The 16,014-nt window shown below is 42.8% G+C and overlaps 1 protein-coding gene across 1 annotated transcript; it reads right to left on the reverse strand.

Annotated features, from left to right (window-relative positions):
• Window positions 1-1,355: 1,355 nt before the first annotated feature.
• On the reverse strand, window positions 1,356-14,827 carry SLC2A12 (solute carrier family 2 member 12). The gene is made up of 5 exons (XM_053381960.1): window positions 14,326-14,827; window positions 9,208-10,536; window positions 5,465-5,587; window positions 3,953-4,085; window positions 1,356-2,560 (listed from the first exon to the last, which is right to left on the reverse strand). Exons 1-5 carry the CDS (start codon window positions 14,423-14,425, stop codon window positions 2,461-2,463), a joined length of 1,785 nt encoding a protein of 594 aa, XP_053237935.1. The 5' UTR covers window positions 14,426-14,827; the 3' UTR covers window positions 1,356-2,460.
• Window positions 14,828-16,014: the final 1,187 nt, after the last annotated feature.

Genomic DNA, 16,014 nt, shown 5'->3' on the forward strand with positions numbered 1-16,014 from the left:
ACATTTGTTTTGGTGTAGCATTGAATTCCTTTATCTTTGGCTGCCGGTTTTACATAGAACGTTACACACCATAAGTGCATGCCTGAGAACTTTTGGGACCATTTGCATTTTTAAAAGTGTGTGAAATAGGAGGGGAGACAATTTGGCAAGTCTGATAAGGGGAGATAGCTTAATTACTTACTTGATATGTGTTGACTTTCATGACAGTGGGCCAACCACTTATGTAAGAGTTTGATACATGGCACAAAGGCCAAATCACACAAAGTCAGGAATCCCAGAAACTCCTCCCACCCAAGAAGCAGAGGGCCGCTTACCAGGGTCTGGGAAGGTTGCAGGGGGACCCTGAGAGCCCTCACGCCTCCTTCCTAGAGGCTGGTTAGGAAGCTGCCACCATACTTTGGCTTTGGGGAGGCAGTGCAAGGGCTCTGGGATGCTGTCCCAGAGCCCTCTTGCTCCCTTCCTTAAGCAATGAAAGCCCAGATAAATGGAGAGCAGAGAATGGTGGATTTTCCAGGCTTTCCATTTATTTATTCACCCTACCCCCATGTAAAGTTGCGTTCTCATAAGCAAAGCAAGTGCAACTTGCAGCCTTGTGTTTTGCTAATCAGACTTAAATAGGAGTACCAACATTTATAAAAAGAAAGTTTCTGCCTATGAGCAGCCTGCTTGCGAGGTGAGTTGAGGAGCTGTAGAATAGGATGGCGGCCACCCTCTCATCTGCTCCATCCTTAGGAAGAAGGCTGGAGGTATTCTGTCACTGCGTTTTCAAGACAACTGAATAACCAAGGCATTACAAGCCAACCACATTAGTTCCTGTCACCCTTTTCTGCACACAACTGTTAAGAAAACAAAACACTGGGAAACCAAACTTGTCATGAAAATAGAGGTCTTTCTTGAGTTTTTAAAAATGTATTCTTATTTCAAAGAACCCACATGTGACAGGTGAAGATGCTTCTGAATCAAATTATGCTTACCGTATTAACTTTCATGGACTAGCACATTGGTGGGGGCACAAGGATGGTGAGTGACAGCAAACAATTACAGGCTGATTCATACATTTTACCGAGCCATGTTGTATATCTGCTACACATGTAGTGTTTCAAGTACACTTGAACAGCTGTGATAGCTCAGTCAGTACAGCTTAAGACTCTTAATCTCAGGGTCATGAACAAAATATTTCTGCACTCTACAATACTGCAGTTCTATCTGTTTTGGCTACATCCTACTTAAGATAGAAGGGGATCAGGTCTTTCAAGGCTGCTCGGCCATAGATGTTGTTTCCCTACTGAAGTTTTTAAAATAGTTTGAAAATACAGCTTAATGGTTGACGCAGCAATCATTGAACACAACAGTAGTTGTTAAACTATAATTCTTTTATGAGTAATCACAAATAATTATTTTAAGAGTGATCTGCCTATGCCATCATGGAAGTATACTTTATCATTCTTGATATTTGCTAGAGAAGTTGTAGCCCAGGGGTAAGTAATCTGTGACCTTCCAGATCATTTTGGATTCATCACTTCCATAAGCCCCAGGCAGAATTGCCCAATGGTCAGGGATGGTGGGAGCTGCAAGGCCACAGGCTAGCCATTCCTGCTGTAACCCCCTATGCCTGAGATTTGCTAAAAATCAAGTGTGCATAGTCTTTCAAGAAACAGCAGAGAGGCCTGCTGAGGACCTCCTACTTTAGTGCTTATGCATTTCCTCCCCTCCTGCGCTATGGAAACTTCTGCTTTCTCCTTTAAACTAATCAGAGTTTCCAGTTGCAACCTAACAGGGCCACACTGGTTAGTTTGTGGTGCGTTCAAACTAGAAAGCAGATGCTTCCTGCATCACTGGTGTGCTGGAGGAGAGAGAAGTGGTCGAGCAGGCTCATTCATTTAACACTAAACCATGGTTTGGCTGCTGTGCTTTAGTTTGGTCATTATGCTAAACCAGGCTTCCTCAACCTTGGCCCTCCAGATGTTTTTGGCCTACAACTCCCATGATCCCTAGCTAGCAGGACCAGTGGTCAGGGATGGTGGGGATTGTAGTCTCAAAACATCTGGAGGGCCGAGTTTGCCCATGCCTGGTATATTACTATCATGATCATTACTATTCTTGCCCATCCTTCATCATAAGGTTCCTGGGTGAGTTGTAGCATAATTTTTTTAAAAAAAACAACCCATCCCATAATAATAACAACAAATGCCCACATTTTGGTCAGATTCACAAGCTCTAAACCACTGGTGGGAGATTCTCAGGTATATCCCGTTCACCTACCATAATGTGATATTTGAGAGATTTGTGCGTTACATCATGAAAAACCTTTTACAGAGTCCATTGAACAAAAAAATACAGAAAAGCTTATTTGTAGTAGAAGAATATGCATATGGAAGTACTGCCAGCATTTCTGAGTATTCTACCATTTTGTCACCCTTTAAAAAATATATTGATGTGGGTTTTGTGCACCATCCTGCCTTAGTAGAATTGTTCATGGGTCTCTTTGCTGGGAAGTTCTATAGGCATCAGTTGATCCTGGCGTCGGCCCCTCCAGCATTGAATACTTGTTGCATACTTTCTGGAAGAAAAGGGAGGCGGGATCAAAGCAATATATTTTTACTGTAAGAATTTCTATCCCTTACAGGCAACATTGGCAGTTGTGCTTTTGGAGCTAATTGAGTTGTGGTTGGCATGGGTCTTTACCATCTTAGACCAGTGTGGTTTAGATTTTTTATTTTTTTAAGTTTTAACATTAAATGGAATTTAGTCAACTTCACACTTGTCATCAGATATGGTCTGACAACCATCCTATGACAGACAACTGCTTGTTAAAATATGAAATGCGAAGCTTGTTTTGAACTGTATAAATCATGCAAATAGTACATATCTGCATTTTCTTTGCATACATAACATCAATTTATATGCATTGTTCCAAATTTTATAGAATTTGGATTTCTCCTAGTTTTTGCAAAGAACACTGATAAAGAGACAGATACCATTTACAAACAGCAGGTGAAAATATTTTTAAAGGCAATTTCTCAAACAACTACAGTGGTACCTCGGGTTAGGAACTTAATTCGTTCCGGAGGTCCGTTCTTAACCTGAAACTCTTCTTAACATGAGGTACCACTTTAGCTAATGGGGCCTCCCACTGTCGCCGCGCCGCTGCTGCACGATTTCTGTTCTCATCCTGAAGCAAAGTTCTTAACCTGAGGTACTATTTCTGGGTTAGCAGAGTCTGTAACCTGAAGCGTCTGTAACCTGAGGTACCACTGTATTCTGAACAGGGAATTTAGACAAATAATAGTATTTTTTATGTAAAAAAAAATGTAAAAGAAACAAGGCTGCAAGAGTGTTTTTCAATGCTAACTTCCCACCCCAGCTATAAAATTACTATGGATATATTACCTGGCTGACCTTACGAGTGAGTTAGGAATAAAAAATAGTACCGTATATATCAGCATCAGCTGAGGTGTGAATTCTGCTATTAAAACAATGCACTGATTCAAAAAGATCCTCAAAGGCCATGGGCATAGCCAGGATTTTTGTCAGGAGGGGCAGAACCTCAGTTTGCTATGCATTTTTATTTATTTCTATTGATGAGGAGGGCAGCTGCCCCCCCTTGGCTATGTAACAATACCTTACCTGGCTTTGTTAAAGCTCACAGAATTGGGCTCAGTGTGGCCTCTCCATGCAGGATTTATTAATAATGAAGCCACAGTATAGACTGCCCTGCTCTACGGAAAGCTTGCATATAGGTTCTGAGCCCATGAAGAAAACAAACCACTGGGAATGGAGTCAGTGAGCTCTCAGTTCTCTTCAGCTGCTGCCAAGTGTGACACAATACAAGCCCACTAGATGGCAGCTTTTACTTCCAAGAGCATTTGTAACCTCATGCGGAGGGATGTGCCATTTTTCACGCTGCCATTTACTAGAATTCTGTTAAAAACACAAAAGCATCCATACTTACTGTTTTGCCAGTTTCATAGATATCTGCTCTAGGGAACATCCTTTTGTCTCGGGGATGAAGAAGACGACAAATGCCAACGCTGCCAGGCTCATCATGGCATAAACAAAATAGACCCACGGTAAACCAATGAGATCTAAGATTTTTTTTTTTAAAAAAAATAATTTGTTATTTTAGGAACCTTGTTCTCAGTCCAGGTCAGCAGAGCGGGGGGGAGGGGGAATCTGTGGCTTTCCAGATGTTGCTGAACATCAGCTCCAGCAAGCATGGGCAATGGCCAGAAAGGACAGGGGCCATCGGCCACTGCTCAGTCCCCTGCCTCCTCCCAAAATGTCACATGACATCACATGTCACACATGTGACGTCACACACGGAACTGGCCCCTCAGTCATTGGTGCAAGTTGGTGCTTCTGCTTACCCCCTGTATTACATAGGTTACTATTTAAATAAAGGTGCAGGAATAAATAGCAGCAGCAACAAAATCGTTCATTAAATGAGTTTCGTTTTGCAGGCATGCCGTGTGCATGAACACATTGTCTCTCATGCAAGGGTTGAGTCACAACAACCTTAGAGAAATGGGCCAAAGGGTGGGATTTTGAAATTCTCCCAACAGTTTTTCCTCAGAAAAATTGTCAGCTAAGAAATGTTGCTTCACTGAGTGCAGAAGCCGCAATCTTATAGCGGTGGATGAAGGAAGCAAGGGCTTAGAGGTCAGGAAGGAGCCAAACCTATTGCTTCCTTCAACATTAAGAGAACTAGGTTCACAGTTGCACCCAAACGGTGAAAATGGGGTGCTATTTTGTAAAATAGTCTTCAGGGGAGAGTTGAAATATTTATCAATGGTTTGTGAGGAGATTTTAAAAGAACATTTCAGATATGACTTTTAGTAGACATTGAAGGCAACCCTGTTTAGGGCAGCTTTTAATGTTTGATGTTTTATTGTGTTTTTAATATTCTGTTGGGAGCCGCCCAGAGTGGCTGGGAAAACCCAGCCAGATGTGTGGGGTATTATTATTATTATTATTATTATTATTATTATTATTATTATTATTATTTTATTATTATTATTATTATTATTATTATTATTATTTTATTATTTATGAAAGTATAGTCAGCTAAAGCCTAACTAGGGATGGAGGAGAAACTAGATTCAGTTTGTATCAAAGGTGAATCTACCTACGTAATTTGTGCTTTCTGAAATAATAAGCGAACCAGGAGAAACAGCCATTCTAAAAATTTGCGCTTTCTAAATGTTGCAGTGCAGTTCTCCAGCCAAGTAATGTATGCATTAAATGTGCCTTTAAATGCATATGTGTGAAAATAAAATATAAAAACACATTATATTAAGGAAAATATACTTTGCATGTATATTGGGCAAACTTGCACAACCCTTGGTCTAACACACACACACGAAATTTGAAGCCAACCATATTCTTGTGATTTTACACTCTTCTTAATGCTGCATTTTAAGTTGTGGTGGCCTATTATGCTCACCCTTACCCCTACCAGCCTTACCTGTTGTAGTCAAAAAGGTTGAGGAGATTAGAAGATTAACACCCCAGTTCATGCTGGAGGTTAGAGCCATCGCTCTTCCTCTGATCCCACCAGGAAATATTTCACTCAGTACCAGCCAGGACACTGAAATTAAAAATACAAACGTAACAGTGTGTGGTGTTATGTAAGGGTCATCTAGTCTACCTTCGCAAACCTCTGTCCTGATCCTATGCTCCCTTGTTCCACTAAACTGGGCAGGGGGGGGAGGGGGGCCACAGGTGCCAGAAGCAGCAAAGCCAGTGGGAGTTTTGGGTATTCCTTGATATAAGCTGCAGGATGCACAATACAGAATCAGGCCTGCACTCCTGCTTGTCTCTCCCCAGTATTGTACTGAGCTTCTTGCTGTACCTAGTTCAGCATACTAAAGCAAAACCACCTCAATACCTCAAAGGTATTGGGGCAGGGGGATGCCTGTGACCAAGGATGGGGAAGCCTGGATAACTCAGTTGGTTAGAGCGTGGTGCTGATAACGCCAAGGTTGCAGGTTTGATCCCCGTATGGGACAGCTGCGCATTCCTGCATTGCAGGGGGTTGGACTAGATGATCCTCAGGGTCCCTTCCAACTCTATAATTCTGCGATTCCAAGTCATGGAAGAACACATTATTTTCATTCTGAGGCTCACAGATGGTTCCAGACTGTCAATATGTTGTGGGTGGGATACAAGTGGCAAACTATAGTTGCACAATTATGGCAGATTTTGTGCTCTTCCAAACTGGACTTTTTGCGGTAAGGAAAGTGATGGCAAAATGTACTGGGAAGAGTGGGATAATAGTCATTTTACCTTCTGTTGTATAACCTCATTACAAATCACTGCTCAATAAACAGCCAGAGAAGTATAATCTCCATGCAGACTACATGCAAACAGATCAGGAGGGATGCTCAATAAACAATTCTGAAAGCAACCACAGCTCCCATTTCTAATGTCTCTAATTAAAAGGCCTCAGGTAGCTGGGAAATTTACTTAAGACATGTGTATGCTGTCTTTGACAGCAAAGCCCTCCCAAGGAAGTGGCAAAGCAGAATGAAAACATTTTTTAATTTTTTATTAATCTACCGCAATCCAACTTCACAACGGAAAAACAGCAGCAATTTAAAAGCCCAATGTAACTGTTTTGTGAAAATGCAGTTTGAAATACAAATGTTTCAGATGTCTGGCCAAAGTGGGGATATGTACTTAACATTGTAGAACTGTAGAGTTGGAAGGGACCCAGGGGATCATCTAGTCCAACCCCCTGCAACGCCAAAATCATTTGCCCCACATGGGGCTCAAACCCACAACCCTGAGATTAAGAGTCTCATGCTCTACCAACTGAGCTATCCACCACCTCCCTGCTTCTCTGGGAGACCATTCTAAAGATATGGGGCTGCCACTGAACAGGCCTGCTTCCCAGAACAACACATCAGATGAACCAATGGTGGACCTGTGTACAGGGCCCCTGAAGCTGATCTATAAATGACAGCCAGGTTTGTAAGGGAGGCAGCAGTCTTTCAGATAACATAGTTCCAAAGTTTCAGTTCTTCTGTTTCAGCATCTTCTTGCATTGCTTTAAAACTATTTTCCTTCTGCCAGGAAGCAGCAAGAACCCAAAGGGATATTTCCACTTGGGCAATACCAGTATCCAGATGCCAGCTTTTTAAATTGGCAGCTGAAAATCTCCAAATCTCCATCTCTCTTTTCTCAACTAAAGAATCTGAAGCACTCTATCTGGCACAGTGCTTATGGTAGCTTCCCATGCCCATTCATTGAAGAAGCTACATTTCAGAATAGGATTAGACTGACGCACCCACTGCCTTTTACGGACAACATTCCAATATTTTGTTGCAGTTCATCGCTGATAATGATTGATAAATTTGGGTTTAAGGGTTAAACTGTACAGTTAACATAATAGTACTCTGGCAGATTAAATATGGATGGAATGCAGGAAATAACCTCTTTGGGAGGCGAGTTATGGAAGGCTTTCGTTGTGGCTGATGATATGAAAATAAAGTAGCTTAGAGTCTTTGGTGTGATGAACAAAACTTGCTCTGTTTCAGCTCTTATGTGAAACCCTCTGGCTTCTTATTGTGGGCATCCAAGCTATATTCCAAACAGGCCTATGCAGAGTGTGCTTCTGACCTTGGAGGAGAGGACTACCTCTGAAACAGGCACTGAGCCAGAGCTAAAGACTCCAGACTTCCCAGCTCCATTAACTTCACTGAGTTATGCATGTTTGCAGATAAGGGACAATACATACTGTTTTCTCCTGAGCACATATACCTGAGAAATTCATTTAAGAACTTTCCTTTTTGACCTTAACCCTTGCCACTGTAACAGGTGCAGCTATGTGGCTGTAATCTAAACAATATAGCAAAGAATTAACTTGGTTTTCTGACTTTTCTCTGTCTAGCAGGTTCAAGACTATTAAAGGAAAGTGGTGTGTGTGTGTGTGTGTTTCTTTAAAAAAGTAGAGTTCAAAGTACTTGAAATGGTTTATTGGGTTACAAAGGTACACATTGTGGGGGGGTGGAGATCAGACAGATTTACAGCTTAGAAATGAATGAGGCATGGGATATGAAAGCCTCTGAAATAAATGCATGATTAAGAAGTGGTGCAAGCTGAGGGACAATAAGTAAAAGGGATTATTCGTCAAGCAATAGGGGTGGGGAAAAGAGAGCCAAATACAGGCATAGGCAAACTTGGCCCTCCAGATGTTTTGGGACTACAACTCCCATCATCCCTATCTAATAGGACCAGTGATCAGGGATGATGGGAGTTGTGGTCCCAAAACAGCTGGAGGGCCGAGTTTGCCTATGCCTGGCCGAATACATACAGCACACTTCCAAAGGCAAAAGCAACAAATGGACTAATGAATGCAAAACCCTGCTCTGTGAAGAAGGGACTCAGAAGGTACAGCTGATGACTTAGATGATGTTAGGAAGAAGTCCAGTGTGGCGTATGCACAGTCCTGTGGAACTTCTATTTATACATGCATATGATTGGGCTGTCTGAATGATTTGATGAGTTTTCTCAGCAGAGAAGAATTCCTCCTGAGAGGAATCTGATCCTTGGGAGAGCTGATACTCACAGGGACATATTTTCTCTGCCTTCTCATCCAAACCAATCAAGAAAGGAAGGAAGGAAGGAAGGAAGGAAGGAAGGATTGTCCAAGCCTACAAGGCACTGAAAAGAAAAGCTCAGAATAGGCATCTTTATTTCTTAAACTTCAGGCATCACACAGATGCTTGAGACGACAATCCTATACACAGAAGGGGCTTGACTGATTTGCTCCTCTGCTGTGCTTGTACCATGCTGGCCCTTTCCCCTCTCCCTCCCAGTAAGCAAGAGCAACTCACCTGCCAGGAAGCTAGCAGGGTGGCCTCGTCCACACTTCCACTTGCCCTGTGCCTAGGAAACCTTGGTCTGAGAGGTTTTCTGCTTGTTCCATCCCGTTTGCCCTGCCATTTCCCCCCAGGAAAACCTGCTCTCTACCACTGAATGGGAGCAAACCTCAATCTGCTGTAAACCCAATTGATATTTGCTCCAATTCAGCAGTAAAGAGTGGGTTTTCCCAGGGGAAAGTGGTATGGCAAGAAGACATGTGGATGAGCCTGTCTAACAGAGCCCATGTCCCACCCAGCAAGCCACTCCTGCCCATAGACACTGTGGTCTCTTCTTACTTATCAGTCAAAACAACTTGCAATAAATAAATTGAAAAACACTTACTTGGTCCAAGTCCTATGGAGAAAGCAGCAATGTAAACAAGCAAGCAGGCCAGAGAGAGCCATTTCAGAGCTGATCGAACTTCCATTGCTTCTGTTGCTACCTGAGACTCTGTGTGGCTTGTGTCGGGGACTCTGCCTCCCACAGACATGGTCTTGTTCCACCTTTCCGTATTAGAAATGTCAGCCTTCCATTGTGAAACTGTGCTGGATGAAGCCAGGCTAGCAAATTGCTCCTCAAGAGTTTCATTTGTGGAGGTCAATTGTCCCACTCCATGGAATGTGGCATCTTCCCAGGACTGGTTTCTACAGACAGCAGTGGCATTCACATGTATGTTAAGCGTGATCAGTCCCATGGTGAACAATGACACAGACATGAGGGATGAGCCAATAATAAGAAACGTCTTGCTTCCTATCTGGTCGACGAAAAGGGTGGCTGGGATTGTACTGACCACTTTGACCACTCCAACACCAGTAGAAGCCAAACTAGCTGCCTGATTGCTCTGAAACCCAACTGCTTTCAAAACAGTGGAGGCATAAAACAAGATGTTAGGCTGTCCTGTTGTTTGTACAAAAAACACTAGAGTGATTCCGATCAGCATCCGAGTCCTCATATTGTCTTTTGAATGGAACAGATCCCAAAAACGGTACTGGTGCTCATCTTTCAAGGAAGATTTTATCATAGCAAGTTCTTTGGTGGTGTCTGTGGTTGTCCTGAGTTTTCCAAGCACTTGGCTGGCAGCTTCGTCAAAGCCTTTCATAACAAGAAAACGAGGACTTGGCAGAAGGAAATACAAAGCAATGGCTTGTAGAATCCCCAGTGGAATGACCAGCCCAAACATATATTTCCAGCCATGGGAAACACTGGCAAAGGCATAATTTGAAACATAGGCAAAAAGTATGCCCACTACAATCATGAGTTCATTCAAAGACACAAGCAAGCCTCTTCTGTGCTGCGGGGCAATCTCTGCGATATACACACAAGTTGCGGTTGAGGAGAGTGAAATGGAAACCCCTATCACAATCCGCCCTATTATGAGGAGTCCGTATGAGGCGAAGAGTATCAGCACTAGACTTCCCAGTACAAGTAACCCAGATGCCAGCATAATGGCAACTCGCCTCCCATATTTGTCGATCAGGATCCCACCAGTCAACGAAGCAAGAAAGGCACCAATGAGAAGAGCACTTACAACTATCTCCTGTTGTCGGCATGAAAGGACTAGGATGCTAGTTAGCTGAAGAAGAGCTCCAGAGATAACTCCAAATTCATAACCCATCAGAAGGCCACTGATAGCAGCAATGCCAGATGATAGAAGGGTGAGCATTCCGAATCCTGGAAATAAAGTTTATAGAAATATTCAGTTTTAGTTTAGTATTTTCAGAAAGTACGGTATATCTTTGCCCAAGATTCTTAAGCCAACAGAGATGAAATTTCCATCCAAGATGATTAAAAAACAACCACCCAGATCTTTGTTTCTGATACTTCCAGTTATTAGAATTGTATAGTTAGTTTACTAATAATAACTACTTAAGCTTCATATTTTAAAAAGAGGGTATATGTCTGAGTGTCCCTAAATACTTGCATGCTTGCTTTTGTAGCTATTCCCCATGTTCTGAGCCCAACTGATCATGTAATCCTTGACTTGTTTAAATTTGTACTCATACTGTAATTTTAAGATCCGCTCGGCCAGCTCGTTTTCTCAATGGTTTTTTAATTACTGCTTTTATGGTTTTGTTTTTGTACTTTGCACACATGTGTTTTAATTTTTATTGTAAGCCAGGCTTGATGCCAAACCGAAGAAGGCAAGATATAAATGCTTAAATAATAAATAAATAAAATTAAAATTGCATTGTGGGCCATAGCATGGCCCATTTAGAACTACATTCAGTTTCAAGTCAGGTGGTCCTGAAAAATCATGTATCTCATGCTGTTTCTTCCTAAAAGCCAGGTTTAGTTCAGTTATCATGATTAATAGTTCTGAATCACATGCCTAAATCCTGTTGGTTGCCATGGTCATGTCTTGGGCTGGATAATTCCACAGGTTAATTAAACAGCACTCCCTCTGTTTGCAACATTCAGGCTGTGAGTGCCATAACTAACGCAGCCAAAAGGGCACCAGACGCATACAATAAGAAGACTACTGACAGACTGGGGGGGGGGGACACCCAAGGTTTGCAGAAGTGTATATCTTTATATATAAAGCTTCAGGGGGGAAATCCTCTGGGGAGGGGGGTGTTGCTGTGAGAACTGAGCATGCTCTGGTCATGGAATGTAGGCTGACTACTAGATAGGATAACGGGGGTGGGGTGGGGGTGGAAATGCTGGGGCAATTGCCTCAGGCGCATTTTCTGGGGAGAGATGCTCATATCCCCCTCTTTGAGCCAGCCCTGCACCACTTTGCGAGGTTGGGATCTGATCAAATCCTAGCCTCACAAAGCGGCTTGAGGAGGGTGGCATGAGAAGGACGCCGTGCACCCTTTAATCACAGCCTCCCCCTCCCCAAGGGGCTTGGACCAAAGGGCACGTAGTTGTTGCATCTTTCTCATGTCGCCCTGCCCGGATCCCAACCTCACAAAGTGGGACCACCCTGCGGACACATTGTGGCCTATCAGGTGTACAACAGTGCACTGTGGCCTGACAACCTCCTTACACTCCTTGTTTTGGCAATCTCAGACAGGCAACAAGAAGAGATTTACCGAATATCTGGTGGCCTGTTTCTCGTAGCAGGTGGGCTCCATTTGGATCGGTGGGTCAGAAGTTGTGAAAGGGAAAGGGGGTGGGGGTAGGGGCAGCACCAATCACAAGAAAGCAGAAAAGATAAAAGAAAAAGGCAAAGCCTCAAAGTGGTAGTGAAAAGGAGAAGGGAAGAGAAAGCAATTTAACAGTAACCTATTTATTTATTAGATTTATAGACCACCCTTCCTTATAAGAGCTCAGGGCAGCTCACAGAATAAAATGCAGGATAAAACTAAGTAAATAACAAACTAAAAAAGAAAACAAAACAGAAAAGAACTTATTCTGATAATATACACATAATCGCTAATTATAACAAAACAACCGATTTTTAAAAACAAGTAAAGGACTTACCTTAATGCAACAAACCTAAACCTCTGCTAACGGTCATACAAAACATCACACCTGAGCTTTTCAATGGAACATTAAAACTTCCTCCTTACAAAACCACAATGTTATAATTAAAATGCATCTTGGTGCATAAACCCCTACAAGAATTATAACTGACAAGTAGGAGCCGCAACAGACTGGGAGCGTTGCTGTTCCGTGTTCAAGTTAGTCAGCGAGCTGTGCTTTTGCTCTACTCTGTTCCAACCACAATGGATTTGTTCAAAGTAACATAGGTCTCCTTCAGGTAAAGGGCTGGAGCTCAGCCAGAGAACACGTTTTTCATGTGGTAGATCCCAGGGCAGATACCTTGCATTTCCAGGTCGGAAACAGGAAAAGACCCATGTCTGAAATCCTGGTGTCACTACCAGTCAACATAGACAGTACTGAACTTGATGTACCAATTGTCTGACTTGGTGAAAAGCAGCACCCAGTGTTCTTACTGCATAAAGTATTTTACAGGTTGACTGCCATTCAGCCATGTTCCTATTAGCAATTGTGTGCATTGTAAAATGTCTTTTAAGAGAGTGCACTTTATAAATCCACGGCTAATTTTGTTTTAAAACTGCTTTCTGTATGTATAAGAAACACACAAAAGCGTGAGCAGGCACTGAAAAAGTTTGGCACTTAAAATTCACTTTCAGTTGTCAAATGAAAAGGCCCCCAAGATCAGTGGATTAAAGTATAATCTTTTCCTTATTCAGCACCAGTACATTCTGTGTGAATGTATTTACCCCATGTAGCTGTTTTGTGTTACTTTTGGAACTCGACAGCTTGGAAGTCAGTGAAAGACCAAGAATGAACAACATGTGGGATAAACAAACTGAAGCAACACTGACATTGAGGTTCTTTTTTAAATAAATAAATAAATAAATAAATAATCTAGAAATAGCTACACTGCTCTTGGCGTGCTTAGAAAGCAAAGCCAAAATCACTGGTGAAACATGGAAGAGAAGCATATTCTATAAAGTCTAGAGCAGGGTTGCCCAAACTTGGGTCTGTAGCTGTTGGACTACAGTTCCCATCATCCCTGACCACTGGTCATGCTAGCTAGGGATGATGGGAGCTGTAGTCCAAAAACAGCTGGAGATCTAAGTTTGGGAAACGTTGGTCTATAGACTTGTTTTCACAGCACAACCCAACCAGCCAGCAGCCATCATAGGCAACAGTGGTGCTCCAATGCTTAATGCGACAGAACTGCAAAATCAGGGTATAGAAATTTATAAATAAACAAATAAAAATTGCAAGCCCCATAAGAAAAGCCAGAAGCCAAAAGGCTTTTCAAAGTCCCAACTAGCCACCATCTCTTAAGTACACCTCAGTGATGCTGAGAAAATAAATGAGATCACTGGGGTCCTGTGTGTTTACTTCCCCTAGTTCCCTGAAAGCAGAGATATAAATGTGATGAACACCTAACATATTATAAAACTGTTAGTTCAAAAATAGCTCTTCCTTGTACATCAATACAGTGATACCTCAGGTTACAGACACCTTGGGTTAGACACTTCAGGTTACAGGCTCCACTAACCCAGAAGTAGTACCTCGGGTTGAGAACTTTACCTCAGGATGAGAACGGAAATTGCATGGCGGCGGCGTGGGGGTAGCGGGAGGCCCCATTTGCTAAAGTGGTACCTCAGGTTAAGAACAGTTTCAGGTTAAGAACGGACCTCCAGAATGAATTAAGTTCTTAACCCGAGGTACCACTGTAATTAGAAAGCCTAAAGACTAAAGGATTATTTTAGAAAGAAAGAAAGAAAGAAAGAAAGAAAGAAAGAAAGAAAGAAAGGAAAGGAAAGGAAAGGAAAGGAAAGGAAAGGAAAGGAAAGGAAAGGAAAGGAAAGGAAAGGAAAGGAAAGAAAAGAAAAGAAAAGAAAAGAAAAGAAAAGAAAAGAAAAGATTGTCCCTTTGGCTCTTGTATTTATTGTTGCTGGGACTTAGTCACATTCTATCACCATCTATTACCCTGCAGGCACAATTGTCACTCAGACTATGTGGCTGTACCTGTTTGAGCAGGAAGCTTGTGCAGGCTGCATTTGCTGCATTCCTCTCCTATATTCTGACATTGCTGGCTGAGGTCCTCTGTGTCCTGCGCAGGTACCATGGCTGTAGAAAAACAGCTCCCCAACTTGGTTACTTCTCAGCGATGACGAGAGGCTCTACAGCGAGAGCGTTTCACCCTTGCTGTCAAATCTGGTGCCTCTGGCTCTTCTGTCCATGGCAGCGTGGGACAGGAGCAAAGTGAAATCTGGAAGTTACTGAGGGATCCAGGAGCAACTTTTTCTTTCTCTTCCAGCAGGTTTTGCCCTTTTTGGTGACACAGGCTGTTGCTATTTTGGGTAAGCCTATCATGAGCAAGTGGGAGGGCTTTTGCTCAGAGGTATTGTTTTTGCCTTTGAACAAATAGCTGGAGACCTTAGAGGGTTGCGCAGAGAGCTCAACAGGAGTTTCAGAGGTTTTGCTTACAGCTTTCCGCTCCTCCAAGCTGCATATTCCCCCTTCTCCCTTTTTTTTAATCTGTGAAAAAGAAAAAGAAAGAGTTAAAAGAGGCTGCTGTGTCAGCAAGAAGTGGTGCACTGAGCAAGCACAGAACAGATGGCATTCATTACTGTGCCATTATGAGCAATTAAGAAATAAAGTAAGAAAAATGATCACTTTCAGCATACGAATTAGGTTTTAATAACAACAATAACAATAGCAATAATCATCATCTGTGCCACAATAAAGAGAAAACAGAACCGCCACCTGAGAGAGGAAAATAGGTATACTCATAGACTGGAGAAGCTCAAAAGCTTCAAAAAAAATAAATGTCTGTGCCTGCCGCAAAAAGATGGCCAAGTCGTAGCCAGACAAGCCTTTCTGTGGAAGGAGATCCATGTGTGGAGAGCCCTAGTGTGGCTGCTCCTCACCCCACAACAGCAGTGGCCACGGCATGGGAGCAAGAAGGGGAGGTGTGGGAATGGGGTTCACCCCAAAAGCCGGGGATGGTGGCTTCATAATTGGGCAGAAGCTGAAAAGGGTACTTGGTAGTTGGAGTGTGTAGGAGAAGGCAGCTGCCGGAGGTTATCATGTGGGTGGTTTGTGTGCGAGGAGGGTAAGGAGATGGGGAGCTAGGCATGAAGGTGCAAACGGGTGCAAAGAGGGCTACAGAAGAGAAGACCAGAAGTGGCTCCCAGCTAAGGGGCTGGGAAGGTTAAAAGCAAGCTTAGTAGTTGCATGGGGTGGGATGGGGAAGCTCTAGGGAGTTAACAGGGGGTGGTAGGGGGTGTTGGGGTGACCAATAGCACAGCCCCTAGTATGTGTACACACACACACACACACATCCAGGTTCAAATTTCCATCACTCCTCCACAGTTGTGGCTGATGCCTTTCACTTACAGTTACAGAAACATGGGAAGACAGAACATGCTCAGTATCCCTTACACTGAATGCCAATGCCCCAGACCTTATTGACAGGGATCTTAGGTATGTTCACATGATGCATGTGTCAATTTATTTATTGAATTTATATGCCACCCTATACCCAGAGGTCTCGGGGCAGTTCACAGTAATGTCAGGTAATGTAATGTACTCCATGTATGTACTTACTTTAAAAACAGCCTTTACATCATTTCTACAATATTGTGTCCTCTAAGTATATTAGTCTTTAATGACCTCTGTGCAGTAAGAATCCGTTGTAAACGGTGCGAGTGA

The sequence above is a fragment of the Podarcis raffonei genome, chromosome 3 (genome assembly GCF_027172205.1).
Source record: "Podarcis raffonei isolate rPodRaf1 chromosome 3, rPodRaf1.pri, whole genome shotgun sequence".
NCBI classification, from domain to species: Eukaryota; Metazoa; Chordata; class Lepidosauria; order Squamata; family Lacertidae; genus Podarcis; species Podarcis raffonei.

Excerpts from the sequence above, each read along its gene's own strand:
- SLC2A12 (XM_053381960.1), bottom strand. The coding sequence starts at position 14,425 with ATGGTACCTGCGCAGGACACAGAGGACCTCAGCCAGCAATGTCAGAAT. Across the intron at positions 10,537-14,325 it reads CAAGCTTCCTGCTCAAACAG|GATTCGGAATGCTCACCCTT; the intron begins GTACAGCCACAT and ends CTTTATTTCCAG. Across the intron at positions 4,086-5,464 it reads AACCTTTTTGACTACAACAG|ATCTCATTGGTTTACCGTGG; the intron begins GTAAGGCTGGTA and ends AAAAAATCTTAG.